The sequence below is a fragment of the Sinohyriopsis cumingii genome, chromosome 7, assembly GCF_028554795.1.
Source record: "Sinohyriopsis cumingii isolate HCF-2022 chromosome 7, ASM2855479v2, whole genome shotgun sequence".
In the NCBI taxonomy this organism is placed as follows: Eukaryota; Metazoa; Mollusca; class Bivalvia; order Unionida; family Unionidae; genus Sinohyriopsis; species Sinohyriopsis cumingii.
Window position 1 is genome coordinate 80,702,407 of NC_142967.1, and position 24,409 is coordinate 80,726,815.

At 36.1% G+C, this 24,409-nt stretch overlaps 1 protein-coding gene across 3 annotated transcripts in view; it reads right to left on the bottom strand.

Annotated features, from left to right (window-relative positions):
* LOC149795611 (uncharacterized) overlaps positions 1–23,749 on the bottom strand; it is a 60,681-nt gene extending 36,932 nt beyond the window's left edge. For 2 of the 3 annotated variants that reach the window (XM_089965438.1, XM_089965437.1), the window contains exons 1-5: positions 23,544–23,749; positions 18,369–18,493; positions 14,951–15,177; positions 6,076–6,275; positions 500–1,358 (exon numbers count right to left, since the gene is read on the bottom strand). In XM_089965438.1, coding sequence (XP_089821564.1) covers positions 500–1,358; positions 6,076–6,275; positions 14,951–15,177; positions 18,369–18,493; positions 23,544–23,672 — 1,540 coding nt within the window. In that variant the 5' untranslated portion in view covers positions 23,673–23,749. The remainder of the gene's footprint in view (positions 1–499; positions 1,359–6,075; positions 6,276–14,950; positions 15,178–18,368; positions 18,494–23,543) is intronic. The other variant, XM_089965439.1, reaches the window with a different exon arrangement.
* Positions 23,750–24,409: the final 660 nt, after the last annotated feature.

Here is a 24,409-nt window from a genome sequence, read left to right on the forward strand (position 1 = left end):
ACAACGTTTTGCCTAATCGTTGCATAACAATGCACAGGAAGGAAAAGGGTACAACAGACAGTTAGGACCATAAATACCAAACGATTATGTTGAATGCCAACAGAAAAATAAGACCTCATTAATAAAGAGATGTACATATAATTTATCTGCTGTTTTGCAAACTCTCAAGAGGACACACCAGCCAATCAAGGGCCAAAATGTAGTTTGGGGGTGGGGGTGGGTTGGGTGGGTGGGTGAGAAGAGTAAAACTAGTTTTAATTATGTAATACTTACCTACCACTTATTAGGCTTTGTCTTTCCAAAGTAAAACTTAATAATAGTGACAGGTAAGCTATTACTGACATTAAAATGTATGTAAGTCATGGTACTTCAGACAAGAGTATGTGATATTAAAACTAACAAAGCCCATATATTAGTGGGAGGAACTTCAAATTTCTCTTTCTTCACATGTGTCCTATTACAGACAATAATTTGTTTTATAACAGGAACATTAATGTACCTTCAGCTGGAATCTCTTCTGCTTCCTTCCCTTCTTCTTTCTTCTCCTCTGCTGTTTCCTCCTCCTTTTCATTCTTGTCAGTAAATGATGACAGTGAACTTTCTTCTAAGTCCGAGAGGTCACTTGTGTGGATTGAGCTAATGGAGCTTACATCTGAATCTGTTAGATCATCATTATCATCATGCCAAGCAAACTTGTACGAATGTTTGGGCTTTAAATCTTCCTCCCGATAATCTTCATTTTTCACCAACACAAAGTCTGATCCTTCAGCCCAAACTGAGGGTGGGAGTGGGATTTCCTCAAGACTTGCACCTTCAGGATCTACCTTCATCTCCATAGGCATAAGGTTTTTGGAATCATTATCCTCTTTTTCTTTCAAGGAGGAACTCATCCTAGAATCATTTGAATTATCAGACAGGGTGTCTGGCATTTTTTGAGGTGGCAAGGTTTTTGAGTTTACAGTTGATTCTGTTGAAATGCTGGAAGGATTTTGTGTCCGAGGAACTACAGTAGAGCTGTCAACATTGGCACTTCCTAGAACAGATGGCAGTTTCATATGAGTTGGAGAGACTGTTGGTACACTGACTCCTACCAAATTTGACACTTGTGGTGTCGCATTATTTGACATATTAAGAGGCTGTGTCCCTGGGGGAGGGGGTTCTGCTGACATATCCATCCCTGGTGGGGGCTGACTCAGAGGGCTCCCAAAAGATCCTGGTAACCCTGGGACAGGAGGTGGGGGACCCCCAGGAAAATTGCCAAGTCCCATAGTTGGGGGTGGTCGGCTCATGTCTGGCAGTGATGCAGCCAGCTGATGCTGCTGGTACATATTCATCGGTGGGAATCCTCCAGCCCAACCCTGAAAGTGTGATAGATATTTATTTAAAAATTTCAAATTACAACTCTATTGCAAAGTTAAACTTAACATCAATTTCATTCTCTGTGGAACTAAACATTGGTCTAAAAGGCAAATGAAGTAACAAGGCAGGTGCTTGGGCTCCAAGACACCCATATTAGGATAATTTCCAGCTTTAGATAGAAAATGATAGTATCTAGCAGTCTCTTTAATAATGTTTCTACCTCGAATAATTTTAGCAGTAGTAGATTGTGGACTGGCATCTTCTGTATGACTGTCAAAAGTGTTCATGGTAGGACACTACCTGTCAAACTGGTCTGATACAGTAAGGCATTCTGGGAAAAAGTAATTTTGTGATAGCTTTTTTAAGTTGTTGTTGTGGGATTTAACGCCATTTTTCAGCACGATAGGCTATACATGGCGGCCAGTATTAATGGTGGAGGAAGAACCCGGAAAACCCCGGAAAGAACCACCGACCCACGAGAAGCTACTGGCAAGCTTTCTCACATGCCCACATTGGCTGAATCTTAGACTCGAACCGCCGCAGACAGAGGTGAGATGGCAGTGATCCGTAACGAAGAGCACTTTAGACCACTCGGCCACTCGGGGCCCCGCTTTTTTAAGTAATATTAGCCTTATTTGATAGGAGATAAGTATCATTTGTAGGTTTTCCAGCTGCTTCCTATAGACTTAACTCTGACTGACAGACGTGACCAAACTGACTCAGAACATTTTAGAGAAATTGGCTTTCTACCTGTCGCTATGGTAGCCACACCTTTGTTAGGGGATCCAATATGGACATAATCTTTAATGTGCATGCCCAAACAAATATACCAAGTTTATTTAAAACTGACTCATTCTGGAGAAAACATTTTATAAGTTTTTCCATATGGCAGCAAATGAAGCCAAACCCACTGCTAGCAGAGTCATGCAAGACACAGTTCTGAAAAAGCCAAGTTTGAAAAAAAATTTGCTTGGCTATTGTGGAATTATTATTTCCATATGGTTGCTACATACCACTGCTAGCCCAGACAAAATTACGATAAATCATATCCTACCATTTTTGAATTAAACTAGCTCATTCGTTCTATTGAACAAGTCACAAACCACTTTGCAACAGGTTCCTAAGGAAGCCACACCAATGCTAGGGGATCCACTGTAGACATAATTTTGACAGAGCATGCATCAATAAATATTCCTGTCAAGTTTGATCAAAACTTGCTAAATGTTCTGAAGAAAATGTCCTAAACAGATTTTCTATACTGATTGCTACAGAAGTCACAACACTTTTAGAGAAGCAACCCTAAACATTACATTCCAACCTGATGAACATTCGAACCAAGTATAGTACATTCCAACCTGATGAACATTCAAACCAAGTACAGTACATTCCAACCTGATGAACATTTGAACCAAGTACAGTACATTACAACCTGATGAACATTCAAACCAAGTACAGTACATTCCAACCTGATGAACATTTGAACCAAGTACAGTACATTCCAGCCTGATGAACATTCAAACCAAGTACAGTACATTCCAACCTGATGAACATTCGAACTAAGTACAGTACATTCCAAAATGATGAACATTCAAACCAAGTACAGTACATTCCAACCTGATGAACATTTGAACCAAGTACAGTAAATTCCAACCTGATGAACATTCAAACCAAGTACAGCACATTTCAACCTGATGAACATTCAAACAAAGAACAGCACATTCCAATCTGAGGAACAATCCTATTAAGCCTGACCGATACTGACCCTGCAGTTTTTAATGATGACAAATGATGCATGTTCCCTGATTACTGCTGAGCCAAACTATGGTCAGATGACCTAATGGTCAGATGTACTATCAAGAAATGTATGGATAATACAAATACAATACTAAATCCTCTGAGATCTTGTTTGTGCCACTATTTGAACAGAAACATCCCATAACAATTATTTCGTTACTATTAATCACCATTCAACCATCTTTGCCAATTAAATGTCTATACATTCAATTGCATGCCCCATCAGGGGCCTAGTTTTAACCCTGTCCATCTGTAAGTATGGCTGTCTTTCACATCTTGGTTCAGTATTGCATGTCTAAATGAAGGTACACCAAAGTATCTGTTTATTTAGGCCATATTCAACACATTACTGGCTAAAATCAACATGACATGGAAACCTTCATTCAACAAAACCAAGAGCAGGGCATTTAAATGCTGTGGTACAGTTATAGGGAACAATCTTCCAGAAAATATTATTGTATTTAAGAAGAGATATCACAACTATGTATGTGTTACTAATAGATTATAATGGAATTCAGCATCTGTAATGCAAAAGACTTGTTAAAATAAATAATAATTACAATAATCTTTTCCATAATGCATATTCTTATACTTTTCTTTAGAAGGCCTCAAGGGAGAAAAGCCCATTACTAAATGAGTCACCCATTATAAATTATTATTATTATTATTATTATTTAAGGCAATAGTGTGGAGAATCTGTGTTCCATGAACACATTTTTATTTTTCTTAAATCTGGTATTATCTTGGGCAAACATAAGAAGGTATGACATTCATGAGAACACAGGAAGTTTGGTGGATGGTTTTGAATCTGGCAAGTAGGGTTGATAGTTAAGTAAACAGAGTGGTTAAAAGTCTGCGAGAGAGAAGGTGGGGTCAATACAAAAACTGGAAAGGTTTTGGTGGAGAAAATCATAAATTCCCCATCCACCTTAAAATGAGCAGAGCTATTGGAACAGAGCAATATGAATGCATACATGTCGGTATGAACACACATTAAAATATTTACAATGGATATAAAAATGGGGTGTAAAATAAATCTAAACAAGAGGCTCAAGTTGCCCTAATATTGTTCACCTGCACAGACTGGTCTAAAAGACAAATGTAGGAACAAGCCAGGAACCTTGAATTTGAAAGATATTCATGTCAGGAAAATTTCCAGTTATTTGGTAAAATTTTTTGATTTTTACCATGTTGAATTTTCTCCTTTAAGTCGCATCAACTGGACTAGATGGCACACTGGTGTCTGCTGTATGAATGTCAAAGGTGTTATTGCCAAGTCTCCACTTACCACACCAGGTTTGATCTGATACGACAGTTTTAGCAACAATCTGTCATTATTATGTTATTTCTTTTACCAAATCTGACTAAACTGGTTCAGCCATTTTATGGAAGAAGACAAAAGTAGATTTTCCAATTAGTTGGAGTCACCCCAGACAACCAAACAAAGTTTTAATAGAGCATATCTTGACAAGAATTCCTGTCAGATCAAACCTGGCTCAAGTGTTCTCATTTTCACTAGCAACTGCCAGGAATCACATAAAATCAAAATTAAGTTGTTTAAATTTGAACACTGTTCCTACATGATCGAGATGAGTGTAGCACATACCTTGGATGGACTCATAAATAAGCAAATACATTTGTAATGGCTTCTCTCTGGTACTTAGTTATACTTTTGATGTTAAACTTACAAAGTATCATTTTTTAAGTCAACTGCCTCCACCATTTTCAGCTGATATACAATGCACCGCTGTTATACACTATTGGTTATATGGCATTAAATACTAAGGGAGGCTACTAATGAAATCCAATAGATGTCACTGGGACAAAGCACTAAAATATCTGCTCAATCCGCCAAGGTGTAGATAGGGTTATCATATCGATAAAGATGAGGTGTTCTAGGAATGAAATAAAAGTATTGTGAAAATAGCTTGAGGAGACAGTCTTAATAAAATTTTATAGAACAAGTCCTAAGAAACTTTCACACCAAGTGTGATAAAAAGAAAATATGGCTGAGACATTCTGGAAAAGCTGACAAAAGTTACTTATGGAAGCTACTCCATTGCTAGGGGGATTCAACCATAATCAAAATGGATCACCATTTCTAGAGAAGAAGTAAACACTAGGTTTTCCACCTGGATGCTAATGAAGCAACACCACTACTAGAAAAGCTACCCCAGACTATTTGATAGAACACAACTTAACCAACATTCCCACCAAGTATGATAACAATTTACTCAGCCATTCTTGAAAAGTCAAAAATATGCTGAAAAAAGCAATATGGACAGATGACATGAAAAAGACAACATATGCTGAATACAGGGCCAAACCATAAACTCATTAAAAGCTGTGAGATTAATGATACAAGAACTGACATATACATATTTAATGCCAAAAAGGGGCATAACTCTGGAAATAAGCAACAGAGTGTCATTACTGATGGAAATGCAAATGCTGACCTTATTTTAATCATGTTTGCCAAATTTCAAGGCAACTGATTTACACCTATGGAATTAGCAACATACACAAGAATTACCATATACAATATACACATTTAACACCAAAAGGGTGCAAAAAATAGATCAGGGCAAAATGAGTTAAGAAAACAGACATGCTGCCTGCATATCAATAAAACCTGCAACATTTAAAACACAGCACATGAAAAGCTGCAGAGAACTTCTGGGCACAGATGCATTACACAGAGATAGAAAGTACCTTGTTGCCATTTACTTTGCATGATAAAGCCAATTACATGTAAAAAGGGTTGTTAAAAACCAACCTGCCAACAACACCAACCAACAACAACAATGTACAAGACTAACCAACCAACAACACCTTCCTAATGCTCTATGCCTCTGCCATATTCATGGTACAGGCATACAATCAGTTTAGACTCACACGTCATGCACAGTGATATAAAAGTACCTGCATAAACGGGTAATTTTGCTGGGTACCAAAAGGTGGAGGTTGGCTGAAGCCTAGCCCCATTTGTGGGAATACGGGGGGTAAGGGCAGAAGACCAGTACTCTGCGGCTGCATGGGACCACCACTCTGAAAGCTGGGGCTAAAGCCTCCTGTACTATTGCTAGTGCTAGCCAGAGGACTTGTAAGTTGTCCAGGAATCCCTGCAACAGATTGTTATAATACTTTATAAGTAATACACGATATAATTATAAGAATTAAAGAATGAATTGCCATTATTAGCTCTGGTTATGTGTCTATCTATTTTTAAGTATGTATGATTAAATTAGTAAAATACCTTTATAAGAATTGTGAAGAGTTTTAACTACATCAGATTATCCAAATGTAATAACTGTGGTTAGGTATGATGTAACAAGTGCATTGCAGCAGCCATTAACATAATTAGGTATTGAATATCACCCAAACAAACTACAAAAACTTGTCATCAGCACAATGGCATCAAAATAAATTCTATAGTAAATTTTGCACAATGACATTTGTTGAAGCTCACTTTCCTTTAACCAAGAATACTTTTAAAATGACATCAGTAAACCATAACACTAGGCCTATGGCTGGGCATAAATTATGACAATACTAGGCATATGACTGGGTTTAATTATGACAATACTAGGCCTATGGCTGGGCATAAATTATGACAATACTAGGCATATGACTGGGTTTAATTATGACAATACTAGGCCTATGACTGGGTTTAATTATGACAATACTAGGCCTACGGCTGGTTATAATCATGACAATACTTGGCATATGGCCGGGTATAATAATGACAATACTAGGCATATAACTGGGTATAATTATGACAATACTAGGCCTACGGCTGGTTATAATCATGACAATACTTGGCATATGGCTGGGTATAATAATGACAATACCAGGCCTATGACAGGGTACATTTATGACAATATTAGGCATATGGCTGGGTATAATTTGACAATACTAGGTATATCACTGAGTATAATTATGAAAATACTAGTTTTATATCTGGTTATAATTATGACAGTACTAGGCATATGGATGGGTATAATTATGACAATAATAGGATTATAGCTGGGTATAATCATGACAATACTAGGCAAATAGCTGAGCATAATTATGACAATACTAGGCATACAGCTGGGTATAATTATGACAATACTAGGCATATAGCTGGGTATAATCATGACAATACTAGGCATATGGCTGGGTATAATCATGACAATACTAGGCTCATAGCTGGGTATAATTATGACAATACTAGGCATATGGCTGGGTATAATCATGACAATACTAGGCATATGGCTGGGTATAATCAAGACAATACTAGGCTTATAGCTGGGTATAATTATGACAATACTAGGCCTATGGCTGGGTATACTTATGACAATATTTGGCCTATGGCTGAGTATAATCATGACAATACTAGGCATATGACTGGGTATAATTATGACAATACTAGACCTATGACTGGGTATAATTATAACAATACTAGACCTATGACTGGGTATAATTATGACAACACTAGACCTATGACTGGGTATAATTATGACAATACTAGGCCTATGGCTGAGTATAATCATGACAATACTTGGCTTATGGCAGAGTAATCTGTTCTATTTTCCCAAACTTTCAAGGCCTTGAAAATGCTATCTCATTTTGTCCAAAACTGTCAAAGACCTTCAAAGACCATATGAACCCTGAATTATGACAATACTAGGCCTATGGCTGTGTATAATTATGACAAAATTAGGCCTATGACTGGGTATAATTATGACAATACTAGACCTATGACTGGGTATAATTATAACAATACTAGACCTATGACTGGGTATAATTATAACAATACTAGGCCTATGACTGGGCATAATTATAACAATACTAGGCCTATGACTGGGCATAATTATAACAATACTAGGCCTATGACTGGGTATAATTATGACAATACTAGGCCTATGACTGGGTATAATTATAACAATACTAGGCCTATGACTGGGTATAATTATAACAATACTAGACCTATGACTGGGTATAATTATGACAATACTAGGCCTATGACTGGGTATAATCATAACAATACTAGGTCTATGACTGGGTATAATTATGACAAAATTAGACCTATGACTGGTTATAATTATGACAATACTAGGCCTATGACTGGGTATAATTATGATAATACTAGACCTATGACTGGGTATAATTATGACAATACTAGGCCTATGACTGGGTATAATCATAACAATACTAGGCCTATGACTGGGTATAATTATGACAAAATTAGACCTATGACTGGTTATAATTATGACAATACTAGGCCTATGACTGGGTATAATTATGATAATACTAGACCTATGACTGGGTATAATTATGACAATACTAGGCCTATGACTGGGTATAATTATGACAATACTAGACCTATGACTGGGTATAATTATGACAATACTAGGCCTATGACTGGGTATAATCATAACAATACTAGGTCTATGACTGGGTATAATTATAACAATACTAGGCCTATGACTGGGTATAATTATGACAATACAAGGCCTATGACTGGGTATAATTATAACAATACTAGGCCTATGACTGGGTATAATTATGACAATACTAGGCCAATGACTGGGTATAATTATGACAATACTAGGCCTATGACTGGGTATAATTATGACAATATTAGGCCTATGACTGGTTATAATTATGACAATACTAGGCCAATGACTGGGTATAATTATGACAATACTAGGCCTATGACTGGGTATAATTATAACAATACTAGGCCTATGACTGGGTATAATTATGACAATACTAGGCCTATGACTGGGTTTAATTATGACAATACTAGGCCTATGACTGGGTATAATTATGACAATACTAGGCCTATGACTGGGTATAATCATAACAATACTAGGCCTATGACTGGGTATAATTATGACAAAATTAGACCTATGACTGGTTATAATTATGACAATACTAGGCCTATGACTGGGTATAATTATGATAATACTAGACCTATGACTGGGTATAATTATGACAATACTAGGCCTATGACTGGGTATAATTATGACAATACTAGACCTATGACTGGGTATAATTATGACAATACTAGGCCTATGACTGGGTATAATCATAACAATACTAGGTCTATGACTGGGTATAATTATGACAATACAAGGCCTATGACTGGTTATAATTATGACAATACTAGGCCTATGACTGGGTATAATTATAACAATACTAGGCCTATGACTGGGTATAATTATGACAATACTAGGCCAATGACTGGGTATAATTATAACAATACTAGGCCTATGACTGGGTATAATTATGACAATACTAGGCCTATGACTGGGTATAATTATGATAATACTAGACCTATGACTGGGTATAATTATGACAATACTAGGCCTATGACTGGGTATATTTATAACAATACTAGCCTTATTGATGGGCATAACCACAGTAAACTAGGCATATGGCAGTGTATAATCATTTAATACTAGTCCTATAGATGGGTACAAGTGTATAATCATTTAATACTAGTCCTATAGATGGGTACAAGTGTATAATCATTTAATACTAGTCCTATAGATGGGTACAAGTGTATAATCATTTAATACTAGTCCTATAGATGGGTACAAGTGTATAATCATTTAATACTAGTCCTATAGATGGGTACAAGCATGGTAACTACGATTATGGCTGGGTATAATCATACCAATGCTTTGCCTAACATGTGTGTGTGATTAGGATTTTTAACGTAGCCTTTAAAAAAAAATCAGTCATACTGCTACCTTGTCTGCAGTGTGGCAGTTTATAGTGATGTCTAGCACTAGGGCATCATGCTGCAGACATGTATCATGATGTCCCACCCGGTCACATTATCCTGACACCAGACCGACCAGACCTAACACTAACCTCTTAACGCTGAGCGCCAAGTGAGGTAGCTGCTAGTACCATTTTTGTAATCTTTGGTATGACCCACGACCTACTGCTTCCGAGGTGAACATTCTAACCACTAGACCACAGGAACGGTCTTTTGCCTAATGTTGTGTATAAGCATGCAAAACTAGTGTTATCTGCTCTGCTGGGAAGCAAATGTGCAAAATTCTGGCACTTGTAAAATAATATGTACGTTATAAGGCATCAGTTTCATGTTTTAAAACTTTACTCATATTTCAGATTCCTCACCGTGCGCTAAAACAGTGAAGGTTACATTTGAAACATTCCATAAAATTAGTGTATTTTGGTATGTGATAAATAAAATCTTGGAAATTAAATCTGTAATTTAAATAAATACCTGCATACATTCTCAAATTTGTAAACTTGTTGAATAATTAAAAAAGCTTTGCTTTAAAAGGTTTACAAAAGAGGAAATATTCATTATATACACTATCCATATCTCATGCATGCAGAAAGGGAATGACTGGCAAGAGTCTATGAAAGTAACTGTCTGGTACAGACTATTAATTTAACCTGAAAGGGAATGACTGTCAAGAGTCTATATAAGTAAATGTCTAGTATAGACTATTAATTTATCATGAAAGGGAATGACTGGCAAGAGTCTATGTAAGTAACTGCTGGGCACAGAATATTAATTTAACATGAAAGGGAATGACTGGCAAGAGTCTAGATAAGTAACTGTCTGGTACAGATTATTTTAACATGAAAGGGAATGGCTGGCAAGAGTCTATGTAAGTAACTGTCTGGTACAGACTATTCATTTAACATGAAAGGGAATGACTGGCAAGAGTCTACGTAAGTAGCTGTTGGGCACAGACTATTAATTTAACATGAAAGGGAATGACTGGCAACAGTCTATATAAAGTGACTAAGATTCATCACGTAACTATCTTTTCAGTTAAAATATATTTTGGAAAACTTTTACTAAGAAAGACATGTTCAGTGACAAGACCAACAACATCTTACATTTGGGAAATGATGAGCAATCTTTTTGCCTTAATATACCATTACCTTTCCTGCATCCTACACCAATGCCAATAACGAAGATGAGTCTATAACAACATCTCCGTTGAAACCAACTGTTAGACTTTTAGCCCAGGGCATCCCCAGCACCAGGAGCTTAGTAGTTTACCTGCCTACATTTTCTAGAATTAATGGCTACTCATGTGCTGCCCCCTGTTGACCATTAAAGGAAAGTACCATAAAATACCCCTGTTACTTCCAAATCTTTCCTTGCTTCTTCCATTTTATTCAATGTCATGATAGCCTATATCTGCAAATTAAAAAGGGCAAAACCACTTGAAAAAGGGCAAAACCACTTAAAAAAGGGCAAAACCACTTGAAAAAGGGCAAAACTACTTGAAAATGGGATGGCAGTACAATGATTGTTTAATATATTTCTTCATAAGAAGCTTATGTAATGAAATAAGCATAACTAGGTGCATCAGTAATGAATGACAAGACCAGCTGTAGTAAAAGATTTGGTCATACATGTATATTGCAACGGGCTACAACTTAAAAAAAAACAAAACAGCAGTAACTCTTTCCAAACTGTGGGAGTACAATGACTGTGTGATATGCATATATTCTGATATGGCCGCCATATATACCAAGTTTAACAGCAATCCACTGAAAACTACATGACTAGTTGTGTTCACACAGAATATTGCATCAAAGTCAAGGGCAATAACTGTATAACAAAAACGATTGTCTCCACATTAATTTATTAACATGTATATTCTCAGCTGACAGTCATTATATATCCCCATGAGTCATAGTAATCCACTGAAAACTAGTTTTGTACCTGAGAACCATTCATATTCTACTCCAAGCTGTCAAGTCCAAAAGGGGCAATAACTCAAGCAAATACTGATGAAACAAACTGACAGGTCAATATGTACTCCATCATGATCAGATTGTGATAATATGTACCAAATTTCACAGCAATCCAACATCAAATTCTACAAAATTACTTCCAACATCAAGATTATGCGATGCAATGTACCCTATTAAAAAGAGGGGTCATAAACCCTGGCAAAAATTGTGGAAGGTGATTTGTCAGTAAGTGCATCTTTAGATGAAAACAAGCATATATGCTACATTTCACAGCAATTTATCAAAAACTGTAATATCAGTTGAACTAACAAGATCCTGTCACCGCTGCATTCAGCAAACACAACAACTACAGATAGTTGCCCTAACAAGATTTTGTGCAACACGGCATCCATGTCGGACAAAAGGGCAATAACTCTGAAGAAAAACTGTGAGAGAATACTGATTTAACAACACATGCATCTCCAGACGATGACAAAAATATGCACATGTACCAAATTTCACAGCAATCTGTCCAAAAATAGTGAAACTAGTTGCACTAAGAAATTCTATGGCACACTAGAGCCATCTAAAAGTCAAAAAGGTGCAATAACTCTAACAAAACTGCAGGATCACAGTGATTATGTTTATCATCAGGGGATGATGATAATATCTAATTCAGATCATTGCAATAATATGTACCAAAATTCACAGTAACCCATCCAAGACTCTGACAGACTAGTTTCATTAACATTCCGTGGGACAGACTAGTTTCATTAACAAGACTGTTTGACAGTCTAGTTTCATTAACAAGACTGTCTGACAGACTAGTTTCATTAACAAGACTGGACAAACAAATGTCATTAACAAGACTGTGGGACAGACTAGTTTCATTAACAGACTTTTGGACAGACAAGTGTCATTAACAAGACTGTGACAGACAAGTTTCATTAACAAAAATGTGGGATAGACAAGTGTCATTAGCAAGACTGGGAGACTAGTTTGATTAACAGACTGTGGAATAGACAAGTGTCATTAACAAGAATGTGGGACAGACAGATTTTATTAACAAGACTGTGGAACAGACTAGTTTCATTAACAAGAATGTGGGACATACAAGTTTCATTAACAAGACTGTGGGACTGACAAGTTTCATTAACAAGAATGTGGGGCTGACAAGTTTCATTAACAAGACTGTGGGACAGATTAGTGTCATTAACAAGACTGTGGGACTGACAAGTTTCATTAACAAGATGGTGGGACAGATTAGTATCATTAACAAGACTGTGGACTGACAAGTTTCATTAGCAAGACTGTGGGACTGACAAGTTTCATTAACAAGACTGTGGGACAGATTAGTGTCATTAACAAGACTGTGGGACTGACAAGTTTCATTAACAAGATGGTGGGACAGATTAGTATCATTAACAAGACTGTGGACTGACAAGTTTCATTAGCAAGACTGTGGGACTGACAAGTTTCATTAACAAGACTGGGACAGATTAGTGTCATTAACAATACTGTGGGACCAACAAGTTGCATTAACAAGACTGTGGGGCTGACAAGTTTCATTAACAAGACGGTGGGACAGATTAGTATCATTAACAAGACTGTGGACTGACAAGTTTCATTAACAATACTGTAGGACAGGCAAGTATCATTAACAAAACTGTGGGACAGATTAGTTTCATTTACAAGACTGTGGGACAGATTAGTTTCATTTACAAGACTGTGGGACCGACAAGTTTCATTAACAAGACTGTGGGACAGATTAGTGTCATTAACAAGACTGTGGGACAGACAAGTATCATTAACAAGACTGTGGATGAAAGGATGGACATAGAGATGTACAGGATAAATACTACATACCCCTACCTCAACAGGGTGGGAGTACATGAAAAGTTAACAAGATTTTCTTCCCTTGCCTCATCATAAGCATAATTATATGGGAAGTTAAGAAAAATGACCACACTAATGAAGAAAAGTGTCCATCAAATGTGTTTAGTTAAATGTGTTGTTTCTACCATAAATTTGTGTAAATGTTGAACCCAAATGCCAACAACAGACCATGCTCTGTCATCACATAAAATGCCTGCAGATCAGGGTCTTTGTTGTTTGTTCTATTGATTAAATTCTAACAAACCGCATTGACCTAGAACAGCCATCAATAATTTCTTATAGTGTAAAAGGTAAAACTAATTTCAGGTCCCCATATGATACCACAAATATTTCTTCTATTATTTCTTCAATAATAATGCATCTGCATTGCTAATTCAGGTGTTTCTACTAAGTGTCAGGATGAAAGGCATTTCTACCAGGCCTTTCATGCCACATCAGAAAGAAAAGGCATTTCTACTAAACTTTCTATTGAGAGTCAGTAAGAATGGCATATCTACCAAGCTTTTCTACTGAGAGTCAGGAAGAAAGGCATTTCTACCAGGCTTTTCTATTGAGTGAGGTAGAAAAGGCATTTCTACCAGGCTTTTCTATTGAGAGTTAGGAAGAAAGGCATTTCTAACAGGCTTTTCTATTGAGAGTCAGTAAGAAAGGCATTTCTACCAAGCTTTTCTATTGAGAGTCTGGAAGCAAGGCATTTCTACCAAGAGCCAGGAAGAAAGGCATTTCTACCAGGCTTTTCTATTGTGAGTCAAGAAGAAAGGCATTTCCACCAGACTTTTCTATGGAGAGTCAGGAAGAAAGGTATTTCTACCAGGCTTTTCTACTTAGAGTCAGGAAGCAAGGCATTTCTACCAGGCTTTCTACTAAGAGCCAGGAATAAAGCATTTCTACCAGGCTTTTCTACTGAGAGTCAGGAAGAAAGGCATTTCCACCAGGCTTTTCTATTGAGAGTCAGGAAGAAAGGCACTACTAGGCTTTTCTACTGAGAGTCAGGAAGCAAGGCATTTCTACCAGGCTTTCTACTAAGAGCCAGGAATATAAGCATTTCTACCAGGCTTTTCTATTGTGAGTCAGGAAGAAAGGCATTTCCACAAAGCTTTTCTACTGAGAGTCAGGAAGAAAGGCATTTCTACCAGGCTTTTCTACTGAGAGTCAGAAAGAAAGGCATTTCTACCAGGCGGGGAAGAGAAGCTGAGGTTCATGAGGCTCATGATCCCACCGCCTGACTGTTGTTGTTGCTGACTCAGCTGTTTTTTGCGAAGCTGCTCATGGCGTTGCTTGGGGTCAATTCCCAGATGCTGGCAGACAATCTCATCTATCTTGGGTTTGATGACCTGCATGATCTTTGGGTTCACCACCTGCTCAATGATTCTCTCCACTCCATTGGTCAACATGCTGGAACTGAAACAGAAATTCAATGGAAGGATCTGTTTGGCATGTCATTGGTGCAAGATCCAAAATCTAAATCAGCTCTCAGTAGGCCTTTGACATTGAGAGTCCTGGACCCTCAGTCTGAAGGGGATCCCAATGGAAAAAAATTGGGTCCAAATCGGTAAAGAGTGAGTCTATTAGTGGATAATAAAATCATTACAATCAAAGCAAACTGATACATGTTCATGAAAATAAATCTTTCTGACAATACTATTGCTACCTTTAGTTTTATCAGAGTTTTTTTTTTAAATTGTTTAAATTTTGTACATATGAGAATTTAATAGTTTTATGTAGTTCTGTTCATGTAATTAATTATCTACCCTGGAAGGGCTTTTAAGCTTGATTTTTCAGAAAATTATGAGACTAGTGATAATTACTGTGTGCATAAGTTGCACAGTCTCAGAATACTTGTGGTTCATGGATAGCATTTAAAGGTCCAGGACACAATGGAAGCACTTACAGATGGCTCTGGCTGGAGTGTGAAAAGTAGATCACCACTATCTAGTTTGTGATCTACCACACCTGTTAATGCAACAGCATGGAGCCAAATGGACAAAAAAGTTATACAAAATATCAACAGTGTTACCATGGAAGTAAACATGTTTGTTATTGGAAAAGTGGTACCTATGTCTCACTATCTACATGGACAGGTGAAACCTCAAAGAAAAACTAAATCATTTTTAAGTCAGTTATGAGAGTAAACCCATGACCTGTAATATTTTCATTACTCTGTGAAAAGTATACAGTGTGCAGTGAATACATGACTTGTATATATTTTCATTACTTTTGTAATATTTTCATTACACAGCCAAAACTATACAGTGTGCAGTGAATACATGACTTGTATATATTTTCATTACTTTTGTAATATTTTCATTACATAGCCAAAACTATACAGTGTGCAGTGAATACTTGACTTGCATATATTTTCATCACTAAGACAAAAGTATACAGTGTGCATAAAAAACACATTAATGACAATACTCTGAAAGGATAAGCAGTCTATTCACATCTTCTTATTTGTCAATTATATGATAAAATTTAAAAACAAAGAAATAAATTTAGTTATTTTTTGTCCTCTACCTACTAAAGTGAGGTTACATAAGTTCACAATAATGAAATATATGACCTTTAAGCTAAAAAGTAAAAGGCAGACATTTTCATTCAACAAAGTTTCATGACTATATCTCAAAAAGCATTAGAGAAAAAGTGCAGAACAGGGGTTAAAAAACGTTAGTGCTCTTGACCTTGGAGATGAAGCAGTCACTGTGATACACAAAAATGTCATCACAGTTCATTCCTGTACATCCAGCTACTTTTATGATATAAAGCAGATACAAAAGAATCCTTAAAACATTGATCTTTGGACAAGACACCAAATGTGCAATGCCACATGTTTACCAAACTTCATCTATTCATCTAAAACAGCAGAGGGATAAATGTCACATAAACCTAGAATGCTGACATGTGACCTTGACCTTGAAGAAAGGAATCCCACTGTGGTACATGACATACCTTTTAGTGATCACTGGAAAGGAAAGTGTAATGGAAAATTTCAACATACAACATCATGACATGGACCCCAGTGTGGTACTCAACATACCTATTGATAAAAGTTGCATCTCAAAGAGACATAAAGTTAGAGAGTGGAAAATAAAAAGTGTGATTTTAAATATATCAATACTTGTAGTCACCATCCAAAGTCTTTGCAAACATAACAGTGAATCCATAATAATTCCATCACAAATATGCACAAAGAAGCATATGTTTTATTAATTTCAGCATAGATCACAATGGATCACAATGTGTCTAAATTCAATGCAAAAAATAATCCCAAAATAATGTAAGGAAAGATAAAGAACATTTATCATTCAGATCTATGCGTGTCAAGATCATTAAGGAGTGTATGCATACTTTTCAAACTTCCAGAATTTACTCTTCCAGATTCCATATGAATCTGTACATAATTATTTTGGCATAAATAATTGTTAATGAAATGAACAAATGGAGTCTTTGAGGCTTGATATGATTCACTGGTCAATCTGATGGCATGATGGCTGTCTAGCAACACAGCCACATTCACATGAAGGTAGCATGATGGCTGTCTAGCAACACAGCCACATTCACATGAAGGTAGCATGATGGCTGTCTAGCAACACAGCCACATTCACATGAAGGTAGCATGATGGCTGTCTAGCAACACAGCCACATTCACATGAAGGTAGCTTGATGGCTGTCTAGCAAAACATAGCCACATTCACATGAAGGTAGCTTGATGGCTGTCTAGCAACACAGCCACATTCACATGAAGGTAGCTTCATTTCTGTATGTTTTAAAAAGCACTGCTGGAAAATTCCAACAACCTTAAGCTGTAAGACTGACTTATATTAATATAATCTTAATTAGGTAAGCAAATGAACTGATTTAAAATTTTGCATGACAAATCTTTTTTGAACCACTTCTTTGTTTGGTGCTGGGTTGTGTGTGCCAGTTCAGTAAGCAAACATCTGCCAGTTCAGTAAGCAAACATGTGCCAGTTCAGTAAGCAAACATCTGCCAGTTCACTAAGCAAACTTCTGCCAGGCATTGTTTACCATGGACTAAGCAGTGGTCAACACAGAATCAACTGCGAAGAGACACAAGGAAGACTTCATGTCCTTATTGTTAATGGTTTAATAATAATTACATTTACAATTATCAGATTTTTAAAAAGCTTACATGTTACAAAAATAAGCTAAGATCAATGTGTAGTGATCAACGACTAACACAACTGCGATGAACATTCACAAACAGAAACTTTTTACCTCTTTACTGCAATAATAAAGCATTTTCTTTCTATAAGAATGGAACTTATTTTGCCGAATTATTAAACGAAACTCTTGTTTATCTCGCAATAAAATTTTGCATTCAATAAATTGGTGAAATTTATTTAAATTCTGGAAACCACACAACAATTGTGTTATATCCAAAATTGGTATCATAACAAAGTGTGTAGGTTTTCACTATATATCATAGGGAGATGGTACAAAATTCATGAATACTGGAAGTAAATCAAGTGCAAGTCATGTGACATTAATTTGTCAGAAAATAGGGTAACACTACAAATCCTACAACTATCATGGTGGGCATTTAAATAAAAAAATCTTTCAATAGTAGCTTACTTGTTCAGTTGTCGACGTAGACTCTCCCTGAGCTGGTTTTTGTTCAAGTCTGGACTCCATTTCTGCTGCCCTAAAATATTGGTCACATAAGTCTCTACCCTCTGTCGCAGGTTTTTGTAGGCAGGCTGACAAGAAAATATATCAATATTCTGATTGGATAAATGCAAAATATCTTTCAGCAAATGAGAATTTTATTTAGTGAACTTCATGCGCATGTGTGTGTGTCTGCACGTGTATGTGTCTGCATGTGTGTATGTGTCTGCATGTGTATGTGTGCATGTGTATGTGTGTCTGCATGTGTATGTGTGTCTGCATGTGTATGTGTGTGCATGTGTCTGCATGTGTCTCTGCATGTGTTTGTCTGCATGTGTGTGTCTGCATGTGTTTGTGTGTGCATGTGTGTGTCTGCATGTGTGTGTGTGTCTGCATGTGTGTGTCTGCATGTGTGTGTGTATCTGCAAGTGCGTGTGTCTGCATGTGTATGTGTGTCTGAACGTGTATGTGTGTGTCTGCATGTGTATGTGTCTGCATGTATAACTGTGTGTCTGCATGTGTGTGTCTGCATGTGTATGTGTGTGTGTGTCTGCATGTGTATGTGTGTCTGCATGTGTATGTGTGTGTGTCTGGATGTGTATGTGTGTGTGTCTGCATGTGTATGTGCATCCTTGTCAGTGTGAACTACTACTCTGAGTAAATTATGGGCTTTCAATTTCTTAATGTGTGGAATGATGTTTAATACAATACTTAGAAGCTGTTTCCTCAACAAGCAGTATAGGTGTTCTTTCCAACACGAGTTTCAGATCATCATGTTGTCTTCCTAGCCCAAAAAAATGCATACCTACTGTTTTATATTTTGAGAATTTAAAACCATTGCAGTTACTCAATTTTGAATCTTGTTTATATTTTTTGCACTTGTCTCTTAAGTGTATGCATAAAATTGGGTTGATACCATATATGTAAATCATCAACATAAATGGAGCAGTCTACACCAGAAGCCTAACATATTGTCCTGAGGCACACCCATCTCCTGTTTGCACACATCAGTGACCAAATTATCTATTTGAAAGAAAGCTGATATAAAAATGGTTAGGCAGCCTTTTAGACCTGGATCATATAGGTCATTCATTACTTTATAATTCCATGTTGTATCATAGGCCTTTTCAAAGTCAAAGATGACAGCTACCAAATGTTCTTTCTTGACGAAAGCATTTAATGTAAATTTTTAAATGCATCTTCTCTTTCTGTCATTGAGAATCTGCTGAATAATTAGGACCCATGCTTCAGATCAGATTTGGACTTCATTAGAATTCAAAGTCGAGAAAACAAAATAATCAAAAACAGTATTCAAAAAATGTATCTACTCCTTGTGAAACTGCAGCCAGAGTTGACTGTGTCTCACTGATGCAACACTGGCAGAGCATAAGACTAAATAAGTAATGTAAGTAGCAGAAAAAAAGAATTAAAAGACCATAATAATAATAAAGAAATAAAGGAGATAAGAGAAATTAAAATTCAACCTACATTTGCAGCTCTCGAGTCTAGACACTGTGCTTACAAAATGGCCCCAGAATTTCAACCAAAAGGCACAGACATCATTTGATCTTACTACAAGCTTTTCCCTTAAGTTGTTCCTATGTGTTCATAGTGGGAAACTCATGTTTGAAAGATATCAAGTTGGAAACCTCAACTACTACTGTTGGTGAAAAGTTTCAAAGAGGAATATGATAGAAGTATGATCCTGGGAAAATCACAAAAACTCTATAAATTAGGGAACCCCAAATTATTTCTGACAATAATCACCAGTTTGAAAATGCCAAAGAAAAAATGTTTTAGGTGTATCTCTCAATAATAATTTATAGCGGGATGACCATAACTGACAATATTTGTAAAGCAGTCATCTAAAAGTGACCAAATCAGAAGAATCAAGAAATTGTTACCAACATAAATTTCTATTCTATATTACATTCAATATATTCTTCCAATTTAGGATTGCTGTTCTACTATAAGGTGAGACTATTCCCAATCTCAGCTTTATAGGACTGATGTTCTACTGTATGGCTGTTGTTGTTGTTGTACAGTTTAACACAATTTTTCAGCACAAGATAGGCTACACATGGCAGTCAGTATAACTGGTGGAGGAAGAACCCTGGAAAACCCCAGGAAAACCACTGACCCACAAGAAGCTACTGGCAAGCTTTCTAATGTACCCACATTAGCTGAGCCTAAGACTTGAACCCACACTGAAACAGGTGAGATGGCAGTGATCAGGAACGGTGAACGCTTTAGATCACTTGGCCACTTGGGGCCCCCCTAGTGTATGGTGAGACTATGCCCAATCTCCGCTTTATAGGATTGTTGGTCAAAGGCATTGTTTACAGAACAAAAATCGCTTATAATATATGAGAATTATTTTCTCCTGGCAGTCTACAATGAAGTAAAACAGAATACATGTAGATACAGAGCTTAATCAGACCTTATGCCAATATGACAACAAAACCATGAAAAAAGAAACTGAACAAAAACTTCAGAGTTCTATGGAATCCTCATCCATTACAATGGAAAATCTTCCAAAGATATTAAAGTCTTTAAGAAAAGACATCATGGACATTTAAATGTTACCAACAGATTATTTCAGCATTGATGTGGCTTTAAAAAATGATTTATCCAGCCCATGCCCTGGAGGAAGTTGCCCATGCCTGCTCTGGTGGCATTCTACAGTTTTATATTTTGTATAGGGTTAGAATTTTAAAGAAAAAGAATTTCCCTGGTTTTTCTCAAAGCTAAAACTGACTATTTAGAATTGACTTTGTATATCTCAGGTTATAGAGTATACAGCAAGGCCTTACTTCATATGTGCGCCTTTCAAAAAACTGCTAGCTCCACTTTGTCATTTTCACTTTCTGGACTTCGAGATAAATTGTTAATAAAAAGAGCTGATGACTATTTTTTACATTTTTTACATTTGGTAATTCATTCATTTGCACTTTCAGAAGATGTCAAGTCTGGCAAAACATGTTTTCCATGTTTTAATAACTGTTAACGGTTGTGTACTTTAGAGTAATTAGTTTGATTTTTTTAGCCAAAGGGAGCAGCCATTTTAGTTAGCCATGTGGTTAGATTACATGTGTGTGTGTGATTCGAACTTTTAACGTAGCTTTAACAATGTTTCAGTCATATTGCTACAATGTCAGCAGTGTCACAGTTTATAATGATGTCGAGCACCAGGGCATCATGCTGCAGACATGTAGCATCATGTCCCACCCAGACACATTATCCTGACACCAGGCCAACCAGTCCTAACACTAAGCTCTTAATGCTAAGCGCCAAGTGAGGCATCTGTTAGTACCATCTTTGTAAGTCTTTGGTATTACTCGGCTAGGTATCAAACCTATGACCTCCCACATCCAAGGCAGACGCTCAATTATGTACAATTTCCACAAGTACAATATCCAAAGAAATTTCAACCACCGTATATGAAATTATTATAGAGGTATACCAACATTCTCTCCACTGTACATATTGTAAAGGTAAACAATTTAATCTTACACCTGCCACTCTCTCAGAAATTTATAATATCTGTATTGCACCCATTTTACAGCTACTGTTTGCACAGCAATAAAAATATATATAAAAATCAAGAAAAAATAACCTGTTCATGAGACAATGATGTATACATAGTGCCATGACACAAGAAAGAAAGCAGTACTCCAAATTTTCTGGAAATATGTGTTGGTGACCAAAATATTATAACAAGCCAGGACAGTAAAAGAGGTTCTGGTCATTTATCAAGTCCTGTGTGCAGAGTTCAACAGCAAAATGCATGATAATCCAAAAGATGAAGCACACATAGTCAATAAACAATGTGAGATATGATAAATATTCCTATATAAGCATGCCAGCCCTATCCACTAATGATAGAATTCAAAACCACTATTGTTGGGATTTTGTCTGATTCAAAATGTTGACAAATCATCAAATTAAAATCATGTTCAATGTAAAAAGGTGAACATTAAATTTCAAGAAAGTCAAGCTTAGATGTAAATATTTGTTTCCCCTCCTAAATTAAGGCATGACTAGTGTAATCTGTACAGATGACATGAATATAGGAACATTTGAATTAAACTGTAATTTTTGCAAATATTTAAAAAAATTGGTATCTGAATATTATTAGTTTGTCCACTCAGCAAGTTTGGCAGCATTTTGTACCAGAAGCAAACAAGGCAAGATGCAAACTATGAAATGTTGAATAAATTAGTTTATAAGGGTATTTAAAACTGGCTAAATCACCTGAACATCAAACTCTGACTCATAATGTAATTATAATTGTCAAAACTTTTGAATAGTCACACTGCACTCATCAACACCATTTCTATTCATTATATTCTTAAAAAGATAACGTATAAGTAGGTGAAGAGCTTGGTAGATAAATGGGGTCATATCAAAGTTATTCAAGCATTAGGTATCAAGCAAACAAAAGCTGAGAAATTTGTAAGATGTCGGTTTTTCATACTGCTGAACCATTGTAGCTAATTCAGCAAATCATTTACCACTCCACAACCCTAAACCAATATAGTTCCGATATTTACAGTGTCAAATCAAGCAAAGGAAAATGACAACTACGCTTTTCATGTGGATTTAAAAAGCGGTTTAATTTCTATGTTCATGTATGCAGAGGGATATAATTCCAAATTCTCAACGTTATGTAATTTACACAATTATTCAGCATTTGCCGAACATGATGAACTACGTCATTATGTTATCTGATGGAAATAAACTAGCCTATAGTGTACGCAATATGGCGCCGTGTTAGTATGTAAAGTCCGTTAAGCATGAAATGGTGCAGGGGATGCCAGCATTAATGCCATTCTGGTCACAGTCAGGTTAGAAATTATAAATCAATGATTCAATTAACTTAGTTCTGTGCACTTTTTATCACGTTAAACGTTCTCGTTTTTTAAATCGGTAGGGGGTTACAAACAAACGGGGATGTAGAGTCAGACTATAGACAGTTATGGTAAAGAGCATTCAATAAACAATATTGAATTGACTTTGGTTAAACTATATTAGTATTAAATTTTAGGACAATTAATATTTAATATTTAATATAAGATTAGTAACTACGCCGACATGACCACAATTACAATACATCAAAAGTATAAATCTGCAGGCACATACCTTGGTGTCGACATCAACTAAGCATTCTTTTCGAAACTGGTCGAACAGCCCTTGAGATTTTAATTTATCTATAATAACATTGACTACGGTGTTTTCTTCTTGTGTAGCAGATGTTGTTCCTGTGTTCATTTTGTTATTTAAAAAATAAAACTTAATAAAAACATATGTGGTTAAACTAAATCGTTATGTGTGATGCCATTTTTCCAATCTTCAATGCACTAGAGAGCTTACTTACATTATACAATATAAAAGGGCCAAATATTTAGACGTTTCTGTAACCCTGATTAACGTATAGAAGTGTCAAACAGAAGAACATCCTCTGATACGAATGCGGAAACATTTTAGATAATAATGAAAGACTACATTTAAAAAGAAAAGAATGGAAACAAAAGCCCCACCCCCTTAAAAAAATTACAAATACAAATACAAATTTAAAAAGGGCTACCTAGAGCGCTAACCATATTTTAAGCTTTTATTGGTGTCTTCTTCTTTTTTACTCTGTCTCGACTTTATTAGAAATCGTATCAGCTTAGGTCAAGACTGCTCTAAGAATAAGAATAAGAATAAGAATTCTTTATTTCAGACTACAAAGTCCATACCTCTAAATTAAAATATAATTATAAAGCAAAAACACTGTAAACATAAAAGAACATATATATCATACATACAAGTATACAGATACATTTACAACAAATAATTGTGCTATGCAGTGTTAAGGAGGAAATTAAATGGCACATTTAAAAAGTAATTTGTTCCATCTACTAATAATGTGAGAATTTAAATGAATGTCATAGTTCCAAAAAGATTTCAATATACAGTTCTTACTATTAAATATTCTTGTCATCATTGAGAAAACATACTTTCTC